The sequence below is a fragment of the Cervus elaphus genome, chromosome 18, assembly GCF_910594005.1.
Source record: "Cervus elaphus chromosome 18, mCerEla1.1, whole genome shotgun sequence".
NCBI lineage: Eukaryota > Metazoa > Chordata > Mammalia > Artiodactyla > Cervidae > Cervus > Cervus elaphus.
In genome coordinates this window covers 107,652,027-107,664,225 of record NC_057832.1, presented here as the reverse complement: position 1 = coordinate 107,664,225, position 12,199 = coordinate 107,652,027, and the positions used below count along the sequence as shown (strand labels likewise).

Below are 12,199 nucleotides of genomic sequence, written 5' to 3'. Positions count from 1 at the left end.
AGAGGACAGCAGAGGATAAGATGATTGGATGGCATCACTGACTGATGGACATGAGTTTGAGCAAGCTCTAGGGTGTGGTGAAGGACAGGGAAGCCTGGCATGCTGCAGTCCATGGGGTCACAAAGAGTTGATAACTGAACAACAACAACTCTTCCAGGGCACACACAAGGTCTCATGTGCACTGGGACCCAGTACAAAGGAGCACTCCCATGAGAACCTGGGCTAGACCTACACAGGGGTCTTGGAGGGTCTCTTTGGGGAGATGAAGGTAGACTATAACTCACTGTTGGGGCAAGGACACTGGTAACAGAAGCCCCACGGAATACTGATTGGAGCGAGCTCTCCTGAAATGTCTGCATTTCAGCACCAAGACACAGCCCCATCCAACAACCTGCATGCTCCAGTGCTGGAAAGCCTCAAGCGAAACAACCAACAGGGTAGGAACACAGCTCCACCCATGAGGAGACAGGCTGTACTGTCTTTTGAGTACTGAGCTCAGAGCCACCTCAAAACACACCCATTGACATGGCCCTGCCCATCAGAAGGACAAGACCCAGCTTCACCACCAGAAGGCAGGCACCCAGCCCTTCTACCAGGAAGCCTGCACAAGCCCCTGAACCACCCGGCTGCACCAGTGGGCAGTGGGACAGAAGCAAGGGGAACTAAGATCCTGCAGCCTATGGAAAGGAGACCAGAAACGCAGGAAGTTAGACAAAACAAGATGACAAGTATGTTGCAAGTGAAGGAACAAGATGACAGCCCACAAGAACAACTAAATGAAGAGGAACCAGGCAATCTACCTGAAAAAAGTTGAATGGCCTTTAGAGAAAAGCAAGCAAATAGTTGCCAGTAGAGTTAGAAGACCAATTACCACTTGAGGAAGGGAGAGCTCTGAACTGGAAAGAGCCGACAGAGGGTTTCTGTGGGTGGGTATATCTAATTTTGGATCTGTGTGGTGGTTACTCAGATGTTGGCTTTAAAAGTACTCCCCTATTTTAAAAATATCCTATGATAAACCATGACGGGGAAAAAACATTTAAGAGAATGTATATATATATACATGTATAACCAAAGCACTTTGCTGTACAACAGAAATTGACAACATTGTAAAACAACTATACTTCAATAAAAATAAATGAGAATGAAGAAGTATTCACCCCTCTGTATATTTCATATTTTTAAATGTTAAAAAAAATAACGAAGTAAGTCAAAAATAAAAGGTAAGTCACTCAGATAAACTCAAAACCTTAGATCCAAAGAATGTAGTAACCTGGGCATGGAACATCCATTTCTGTCCTTGGATCTACTATTCATTCTGCTTTATTTGGACCCAATTGGTAGCGGGAGCTTTGTAGAATCTACTCCATGATTTGTATCCTTCAGCCAGGTTATTTCTTTTCTAGGCTCCAGCCAAATTATTTTCCTCACAGCCACCAACCAAGTTCAAGTCCTTATTACTTTTTGCCTGATTTATTATGGAAGCCATCTCACTTGATCTCTGTATATTTCATCTCTGCTCATTTTAATCCATTTTAACTTTGGCAGGTTAATGGCTTTGAAATATGAATCTACATTTTTCTCCCTGGTATTTTTTTATTACCATCTACCTCAACCACCAAGCCCTTTTTTTATATTTTTTTATTTTTTTGCAGTTTGATGCACAGTATTCCTTGCCTCTGGAGAGCAATGATGTAAAATGCAGAAGTCGGTTCTTGGTATTTGATTTCTAAGAGCCAGGGCTTCTGTGGCAGGAGTGAGTGTGAAGGGGTCACAAGTGCTGCATGGAACTCAGGGCATACATTCTACTAAAAGTAAAAACAAATCCCAGCTGAATTACTTTCTTTGACCCTTAAAATACTAGCCCGCATAGTGTTTTACAATAATATAAATGAGTTGCCATTACTTAGAAAATGTTAATTACTTTACAAAATTCTCTGAAAAATGTGAGACGATCAGGCCACACTGAACTTTTGTTTGTGAATGACAACTGGCTGTGGTGGAGAAATTGCCATGTTCACTTAGAACAGTGCATGAAATCCCTGGTACTTTATTGTGTCTTGTTCCAGCCGTCATCTCCTGAGTGTTACGTGCATGTGTTTTTGTTTGTTTTTTTGTGTGTTTTGGTTTTGTTTTGTAGCGAAGAAGAAAGCATTTCTTGCACTCATACATACACGTGTGCATGCGCAATCGTGTCCGAATCTTTGCAACCCCCTGGACTGTAGCCCACCGGGCTCCTCTGTCTATGGGATTCTCCAGGCAAGAATATGGAAGTGGGTTGCCATGCCCTTCTCCAGGGGAGCTTCCTGACCCCAAGATTGAACTCGAGCCTCCTGCATCTCCTGCGTTGGCAAACAGATTCTTTACCACTGCTTGCACTCATATCTATTATCAAAATGGGAAAGCAGAACAAAGCTGAGAAACAGACTTAGCTCTCCAGGACCATTTATTACGGTTCCTGCCTCGTCTCTGGTCCCTTTAGGCAGAGATTGTGAAAACAGCCTCAACCCTGACAAGGATTCTTTCATGGAACAACCTCTAATCAGGCTCCTTTGAACTCTTCTCCAACATGGACTTTCATACTTATTTCTGCTCTGCCCAAGTATAGCAAGAATTCTGCTATGTCAGTTTAACCACAACCTCTCATCCTCCATATCTGTTCACTCTTGATAGGAAATCATGTTTCTCATACTCCACTGTGCCCCAAGAAACACCTGGAGTAACAGGCAAATTTGGCCTTGGAGTACAGAATGAAGCAGGGCAAAGGCTAATAGAGTTCTGCCAAGAGAACGCACTGGTCATAGCAAACACCCTCTTCCAACAACACAAGAGAAGACTCTACACATGGACATAACCAGATGGTCAACACCAAAATCAGATTGATTATATTGTTTGCAGCCAAAGATGGAGAAGCTCTATACAGTCAGCAAAAACAAGACTGGGAGCTGACTGTGGCTCAGATCATGAACTCCTTATTGCCAAATTCAGACTTAAATTGAAGAAAGTGCAGAAAACCACTAGATCATTCAGGTATGACCCAAATCAAATCTTTTATGACTATACAGCAGAGTGAGAAATAGATTTAAGGGACTAGATCTGATAGACAGAGTGCCTGATGAACTATGGATGGAGGTTCATGACATTGTACAGGAGACAGGAATCAAGACCATCCCCAAGAAAAAGAAATGCTAAAAAGCAAAATGGCTGTCTGAGGAGGCCTTACAAATAGCTGTGAAAAGGAGAGAAGTGAAAAGCAGAGGAGAAAAGGAAAGATATACGCATTTGAATGCAGAGTTCCAAAGAATAGCAAGGAGAGATAAGAAAGCCTTCTTCAGCAATCAATGCAAAGAAACAGAGGAAAACAATAGAGTGGGAAAGACTAGAGATCTCTTCAAGAAAATTAGAGATACCAAGGAAAAATTTCATGCAAAGATGGGCTCAATAAAGGACAGAAATGGTAGGACCTAACAGAAGCAGAAGATATTAAGAAGAGGCGGTAAGAATACACAGAAAAACTGTACAAAAAATATCTTTATGACTCAGATAATCATGATGGTGTGATCACTCAGCTAGAGCCAGACATCCTGGAATGTGAAGCCAAGTGGGCCTTAGGAAGCATCACTACGAACAAAGCTAGTGGAGGTGATGGAATTCCAGTTGAGCTATTTCAAACCCTGAAAGATGATGCTGCGAAAGTGCTGCACTCAATATGCCAGCAAAATTGGAAAACTCAGCAGTGGCCACAGGACTGGAAAAGGTCAGTTTTCATTCCAATCCCTAAGACAGGCAATCCCAAAGAATGCTCAAACTACCGCACAATTGCACTCATCCTACACACTAGTAATGTTTAAAATTCTCCAAACTAGGCTTCAGCAATACATGAACTGTGAACTTCCAGACGTTCAAGCTGGTTTTAGAAAAGGCAGAGGAACCAGAGATCAAATTGCCAACATCTGCTGGATCATCAAAAAAGCAAGAGTTCCAGAAAAACATCTATTTCTGCTTTATTGACTATGCCAAAGCCTTTGACTGTGTGGATCACAATAAACTGTGGAAAATTCTGAAGGAAATGGGAATAGCAGACCACCTGACCTGCCTCTTGAGAAGCCTGTATGCAGGTCAGGAAGCAATAGTTAGAACTGGACATGGAACAACAGACTGGTTCCAAATAGGGAAAGGAGTCCGTCAAGGCTGTATATTGTCACTCCGCTTACTTAACTTATATGCAGAGTACATTATGAGAAACGCTGGGCTGGAGGAAGCACAAGCTGGAATCAAGATTGCCGGGAGAAATATCAATAACCTCAGATATGCAGATGACACCACCCTTACGGCAGAAAGTGAAGAACTAAAGGGCCTGTTGATGAAAGTGATAGAGGAGAGAGAAAAGGTTGGTTTAAAGAACAACATTCAGAAAACTAAGATCATGGCATCCGGTCCCATCACTTCATGGCAAATATATGGGGAAACAGTGGAAACAGTGGCTGACTTTATTTTTCTGGGCTCCAAAATCACTGCAGATGGTGATTGCAGCCATGAAATTAAAAGACGCTTACTCCTTGGAAGGAAAGCTTTGATCAACCTAGTCAGCATATTAAAAAGCAGAGACATTACTTTGTCAACATAGGTCCATCTAGTCAAAGCTATGGTTTTTCCAGTGGTCATATATGGATGTGAGATTTGGACTATAAAGAAAGCTGAGCACCAAAGAATTGATGCTTTTGAACTGTGGTGTTGGAGAAGACTCTTGAGAGTCCCTTGAACGGCAAGGAAATCCAACCAGTCCATCCTAAATGAGATCAGTCCTGGGTGTTCATTGGTAGGACTGATGTTGAAGCTGAAGCTCCAATACTTTGGCCACCTGATGGGAAGAGCTGACTCATTTGAAAAGACCCTGATGCTGTGAAAGATTGACAGCAGGAGGAGAAGGGGACGACAGAGGATGAAATGGTTGGATGGCATCACCAACTCAATGGACATGGGTTTGGGTGGACTCCGGGAGTTGGTGATGGGCAGGGAGGCCTGGTTTGCTACGGTTCATGGGGTTGCAAAGAGTCGGATACAACTGAGTGACTGAACTGAACTGAACTGTGTCCCAGGAGATGTCTAGTCACTCCCTCTTTTCAGCAAGAATCCTGTTAGGTTGGTTTAGCAAGAATTGTCCCTTATTCCCCAGAGAAGGCAATGGCAACCCTCTCCAGTACTCTTGCCTGGAAAATCCCATGGATGGAGGAGCCTGGTAGGCTGCAGTCCATGGGGTCACAAAGAGTCAGACACGACTGAGTGACTTCACTTTCACTTTTCACTTTCCTGCATTGGAGAAGGAAATGGCAACCCACTCCAGTGTTCTTGCCTGGAGAATCCCAGGGAGCCTGGTGGGCTGCCGTCTATGGGCTCATAAAGAGTCGGACATGACTGAAGCAACTTAGCAGCAGCAGCAGCAGTCCCTTATTCCCAAAGTTTCCTTTTAGTAATTTTGTTCTCATGGACCCAGACCCTACTCCTTGGTTATAAATTCTCACTTGCCCATGTATTCAGGGTTGACACCAATCTCTCTTCCTCACTGCAAAATTCCATCACAGGGTCCCCTTGATGTTTTAGGCTCCTCCTTGGTTGGTACTTAAGGACTTGGACTTCCCTCTCTCTGCCCCATGTGCAAAGCCTTTGACTCACTCTTCAGAGTCTGAAAATTGTTTATAGTGACAGCAATCTTAACCAGGGTTACCCAGGAAGAGGTACTGCCTCAGTTACAACCTTGTAACTGTTGTTACTTTAATCTTCAAACAAGTGCTGTCTCTCTTAAAGAACTTCAGCTTTTCCTTATGTTTTATTTTTATGTGTATTTACTTTTTCTGCCTTAAGTCACCCACAGATTTTAAATCCCTGTTTCTAATCCATTGTTTTCATCCCTGTGTTACTTAGAAAAATGCCTCGTACATTTGTTGCTTAGTCACTAAGTCAATTCGTAAAGAATCCATCTGCAATGCAGGAGACCCTAGTTCGATTCCTGGGTTGGGAAGATCCACTGGAGAAGGGATAGGCTACCCATTCCAGTATTCTTCCATTTCCCTTGTGGCTCAGCTGGTAAAGAATCTGCCTTCAGTGTGGAGACCTCAGTTTGATCCCTGGGTTGGGAAGATCCCATGGAGAAGGGAAAGGCTACCCACTCCAGTATTCTGGCCTGGAGAATTCCATGGGCTGTATAGTCCAAGTGGTCACAAAGAGTCAGACATGACTGAGGGACTTTCACTAAGTTGTGTCCAACTCTTGCGATCCTATGGGCTGTAGCCCACCAGGCTCCTCTGTCCATGGGATTCCCCAGGCAAGAATACTGGAGTGGGTTGTCATTTCATTCTCCATGGGATCTTCCCAACCCAGGGATTGAACCTGTGTCTCCTGTTTTGAAGGAGGATTCTTTACCACTGAGCCACCTGGGAAGCCACTCATACATGGTTAGGCACACAAAAATACTTACTGAATTATTGCCCATTTTCCAAAATACTTGCAGTTGGTCCTAGATTTGTGTCATTTACACACTTGGTAACATTCTTGAGTTTTATTTGAAGTTTTTGAAAAACATTGGTTATTAACTCATGGGCTGATATGCATTAAAAAATCAAATTAATTTCTATCAAAGCAGAAAAAAGAACAGGATTGAAAACTCTTGCCTATCGGACTTTCTCCAATGGAGATATAGAGAGAGAGGAAGAAGAGTGATCTATTAGGAGGCTTTTATAGATGATCTCATGCCTGCATGAAAACATTCTGGGAGGCTGTCTTAGGGAAACAGTACAGAGATGATGTGTACATTTCAGTTTTCATTAGTGATCATCCAGTGAGGAAGTGCACAGAGAACTTGGTGCTGCTAAATGTTCATTCCGTCTCAAACCCCCTGACTCTACAGGTATGAACAATCTTTATAAGAAAGTTGGGCATATTCAGAGAGAAAAAAACAGTCTGTAAATCAGGAGAAGCTGGGCTGGGTGGCCTCACACAGCTGCGCGGTAATGTTCCTCTGCACTGTGGTACTACAGTTCCTGCTGCCCATGCAGTGGTGGAGTCCCAGCTGGGCAGACGCCGGAGGAGAGCTTGCTGTTAAATCTTCATCTCTGCCTTTCACCTCTGCGCCCACCCAGCCTTCCCTCAAGATAAGCCTAGATCCTTCCCTGGCGCCTGCTGCTCTCTCTCAACATGGAACAACATCCCAGGCAAATATTGACTGACTTATATATACACAAATTGTAAAGGATTTCAGTTAACAGGTTACTTCAGCCTGTCATTCTCCTTCTATCTCTTGAGGGATGAAAGGTTTTGTAAAGAACCTCAGGCCCACCAAGGGGAGAAGACTGAATCTGGGCCTCAGATTGTAGCCCTCAGACTGAGAGCCTGACATTAAATCTGATACGATGCTTTGATGTCCCGGCGACTGACTTGGGCACAGGTGCCCCTAGTGTCTGCCTCATCAGTCCTGGGTCGGTGATGAGGGAATTGTCAGTTGTGTGGCTTTGAACAGAATGTAAGGAGTGCTCTGGCTGAGAGATGCCCTGCTCCCTGTCTCCTTCCCCCAAATCTTCCACGGTGGGTTGTGTTCTTCACCTATGAATTTTGTGAGACAAAGGATTAGCTCTGTATTTCTGATCACAAATGTGGCTGGTGCATCACAGTATAGTATGCTACTAATGCCATATTCTCTAATTGCAGTATGTCTTATCTTCTGAAGTGAGTTACAACCCTTTTTGGGATGACACACGACTGCTTTTGAATGTCTCTAACCTGTCGCATTTAATATTACTAGACACATAATAGGCACTTAATAATTTTTATTGGTAAATGCAACACTTGGAGCCCCACACTGAGTTTCAGGAGATAGGTAGAAAGATAGAATGATAGATGCACAAGTAAGGACTCATATAATTGATAGGGAGTCACTGAAATAATTAAACAGAGGAGTGAAATAATCAGATTCATATCCTAGATCTATAATGCTACCCATCTACCTAACTATCTATCTATCCATGTATTCATCTAAGTACTTTCCGGATATATAGACCTACATACTTTCATATAGAGAAATATACATAGAAAGTCATAAAAATATGCAGCCTCGTTGACACAATACATAGTTACAACAGGCAATAGAGTATAGAGATTCAGAAGGTACAGTCTGGGACCAAACTACATAGGTTCACATTCCAGTTCTCTTCTTTAGGTTTGGGGGATTTTATTTTATATCTCAATGCCTCTATTTTCTCATCTGTAAAACAGGATAAAGTAGTATTTCATAATGTGAGGATTAAATCAGAAAATGCATGTACTATAAAGTACTAGTTCCTGGCACATGGTTAGGTATTAAAAAAATTTAAGCTGTTATTATTGTAAGCCTTTACATCTCCATGGCCTCTGATGCGCGCACACACACACACAGGTGTGCATGCGCAGTCAGTTGTGTCCAACTCTGTAACCTCTTGGACTTGTAGCCTGCCAGGTTCCTCTGTCCATGGAATTTTCCAGGCAAGGATACTGGACTGGGTTGCCATTTCCTTCTCCAAGGGATCTTCCCGACTCAAAGATCAAACTCGAGTCTCCTACATTGTAGGCAGATTCTTTACCACTGTGCCACCTGGGAAGCTATATATATACACACACACACACACACATCTTCACTTAACAAGCATTAGCTGAACACCCAGCACATGCCAGACACTATACTGGGAGTATAGAGCTGAACAAGAAAGGGTCTTTTTCCTAATGGATTTTACATCTTGTGGGGAAGATTGCAGAAAAGCAATGGTTACAATGTAGTGTGATAACTGCTTCAATAGAGTTGAGCACAAAGAGGTTCCTGAACACACAGGAGGGGCGAGTTGTGGTGGCTGGGAGGTGGGTTTCCAAGGAGAGGAATCCTTCAGCTGAGTCTTGCAGGTTTAGTAAAAATTAACCAGCTCAGGAGAAAGGGTGCTCCAGTTGGAAAGCAATATGTGCAAGGTCATGGAGATAGCTGAGTTATTCAAGAAGCTATGTTTCACACATGCGGAGAGGTGGAAGAGTGGTAGATGCTGCTGAACTGACAGGTCTTGACTGAACCATAAAGTCCAAGGTTCGAATAAGGAGTGTGTCCTCTACCCTATAATTGATAGGGAGCCATACTGAGTGACTGAGCATGCATGAACACACGCACGTACATTGAAAAGTTAAGCAGAGGCATGACATAATTAGATTGATAACCTTGTGCTTCTATGCTTCCTTCTCTGTCTACAATGTCCTGTCTCAACGCTGCTTAACTTATACTTAGCTTAACAGATTTCATTCACTCAGGATCATTCAAATTTCAGTAGCATTTCTAGACATACTGCTCTTTATTCTCGTTCAGTTCAGTTCAGTTGTTCAGTCATGTCCAACTCTTTGTGACCCCATAGGCTATAGCCTGCCAGGCCTCTCTGTCCATGGGATTTTCCAGGCAAGAATACTGAAATAGGTAGCCATTTCCTTCTCCAGGGTACCTTCCCAATCCTGGGATTGAACCTGCTTCTCTTATGTCTCCTGAATTGGTAGGCGGGTTCTTTACCACTGTGCCACCTGAGAAGCCCCTGAAGTAAGTGAAGTAAAGTCGCTCAGTCGTGTCCGACTCTTTGCAACCCCATGGACTGTAGCCTACCAGGCTTCTCCCTTGGGATTTTCCAGGAAAGAGTACTGGAGTGGGTTGCCATTTCCTTCTCCAGAGGATCTTCCCCATCCGGGGATTGAACCCAGGTCTCCCACATTGTAGGCAGACACTTTACCGTCTGAGCCACCAGGGAGAAGCCCCTAGTGCTTCATATATGGTAGGTTTTCACTAAAAGTTTTGTTAGACTGAGCTAAAAATTCTCAAATATGAACTTAAAGAAAATCATAAATGAGAAACTCAGAAATTTTATGTGCTTCAGTTCACTCTAATAATCAGTATTCAGGCTGAATTTCAGTAAAAGAAGCAGAAAGGTCCCATTTATTAAGTCAAGATACTTTTAAATCATAAACTGATTTAACCTCTGGCTCATTACTCATTCAGGCAAATAGCTGTCCTTCAAGGTTCCATTCATTACTACAAAAATTAAATCAGTGAAGTCCATTCAAAACGAATGATAGATTATCATTTAAAAAAAGAGGGCGAGACGAGCTTACCAACTTAGGTTCCGAGTAGGTACCAAGTCCGATGATAGGAATGCTATTCCCATCACTTAGAGGTATGCGGTGATACACAGCACTGAGGTGCATCTTCGAGAGTCTGAGGTTTCAAATTTGCAGAGATGATAGTGAACACCACAGAGCAGTCTTCCTGAGAAGGTGTGCTAATGCCTATTTAATGAAAGAAAGGAGAGCCAGAGGGAGGAGCAGTGGGAGGGAAGAGATTTCTCAACCTGTTTAGTTAGTTTTTTTTTTTTTTTCAGGTTGTTCTGGAAATCCTAACTGAGGTTGTCCTTTGAACTTATGAAAGGCATGCAAATAATAACCCATTGAGATCTTATGCTTATGTCTGTACAAATAATTGATTTTAAAGATGAAGCAATCTGACTTCTGACAGTTATGATGCTTCTGACAGTTAGGATGCTTTTGTTGGCAAGTAACAGAGCTATCGCAAATTTAAAAATTTTTTTTAATTTAAAATTAAAATTAAATTTAAAATTAAAAAAAAATTTTTTTTAATTTATGGGCCTTAAGGCTAGCTCCAGATGAGACTGCTGCTGCTGCTGCTGCTAAGTTGCTTCAGACGTGTCCGACTCTGTGTGACCCCATAGACGGCAGCCCACCAGGCTCCCCTGTCCCTGGGATTCTCCAGGCAAGAACACTGGAGTGGGTTGCCATTTCCTTCTCCAATGCATGAAAGTGAAGAGTGAAAGTGAAGTCACTCAGTCGTGAATGACTCTTAGCGACCCCATGGACTGCAGCCCACCAGGGTCCTCCGTCCTTGGGATTTACCAGGCAAGAGTACTGGAGTGGGGTGCCATTGCCTTCTCCACCAGGTGAGACTGGAGTAAGTTTTCCAGGATTTCCCTAGAGGTTCGAGCTAGCAGGACTGGGAAGGGGTTTGGAAATTTTATGACCTAATTAAGTAGGAGGGCTTCCCAGGTGACTCAGTGGTAAGGAATCCACCTGCCAATGCAGGAGACACAAGAGATATGAGTTTGGTCCCTGAGTCAGGAAGATCCCCTGGAGCTGGAAGTGGCAACGCACTCCAGGACTCTTGCCTGGGAAATTCCATGGACAGAGGAGCCAGCTTGGCAGGCTACAGTCTGTGGGGTCGCAAAGAGTTGGCCATGACTGAGCGCATACACAAGGAAGGAAGTTAAGTGGAAACCTGGGCTGGAGGGAGAAATGATTTGACCAGGAACCAAATTCTCATTCTCCAGTTCATTTCTCTGTCTCCTTACTCTCTCAGCAGACCTTTCCCTCATCACTGAAAGACGGTAGCCAGTCCTTAGAGTGATGTGATTCCAAGTTCAAACCTAACAAAAAAAGGGACTTTACATCATAGCTCATGTGGTAATCCAGAAATAGGGTCCAGTTGGCCTCAGTTGCCTCTTTTAGTTCACAGAACCAACCACTAGGTCAATCATAGGGGTCAGAGAAAGTAAAAGACTGATTGCTTTAAATAAATAGAAGTCATTTCTAAATTTGGAGTTGGGCTTAATCCCACTTGGGGAGATTCTGAAGACTGTTAAAAATGGAAAGAAGTAGCAGTTAGCAAAACAAATAAGTTTATTATAGTCTTCCTCCAAAGGATTGTGCTGTGTGTGAGAGTTTGGACCTGGTGATCTTAAAGATGACTGTCCATGTGGTTAAGTAGCTTGAAGTTTGTCTCTAACTGTCTTGTCTTCTCTCTAGAACAACCTAATTCTTGCTTACATACACATGATCAGCCAGTGGACACAGTAATTTCAACTGGGTTGGGGCAGGGTGGAATATGGGGAGTAGTTGTCTGCAATAATCATTTGTAATTTAATCCAACAAACATTTATGGTGCACCTTTGGGTGCTGAGATGTTGACTATGTATATGTTTCTTTTGTAAAAATAGTTTATTTTATTTCTGATTGTGCTGCGTCTTCGTTGCTGCGTGCAGGGTTTCTCTAGTTGCAGTGAATGGGGGCTACTCTTTGTTGCAGTGCAAGGTCTTCTCATTGTGGTGGCTTCTCCTGTTGTGGAGGTACAGATCGAGGTACCAGGGCT

The 12,199-nt window shown here is 43.1% G+C and overlaps 1 protein-coding gene across 1 annotated transcript in view; it reads right to left on the bottom strand.

Annotated features, from left to right (window-relative positions):
• The window catches only part of AKR1D1 (aldo-keto reductase family 1 member D1), a 67,929-nt gene extending 57,588 nt beyond the window's left edge, over nucleotides 1-10,341 (bottom strand). The window contains exon 1 of the mRNA XM_043873398.1: nucleotides 10,156-10,341. Within this exon, the coding sequence (XP_043729333.1) occupies nucleotides 10,156-10,248 (93 nt within the window). The 5' untranslated portion in view covers nucleotides 10,249-10,341. The remainder of the gene's footprint in view (nucleotides 1-10,155) is intronic.
• Between the last annotated feature and the right edge of the window lie 1,858 nt (nucleotides 10,342-12,199).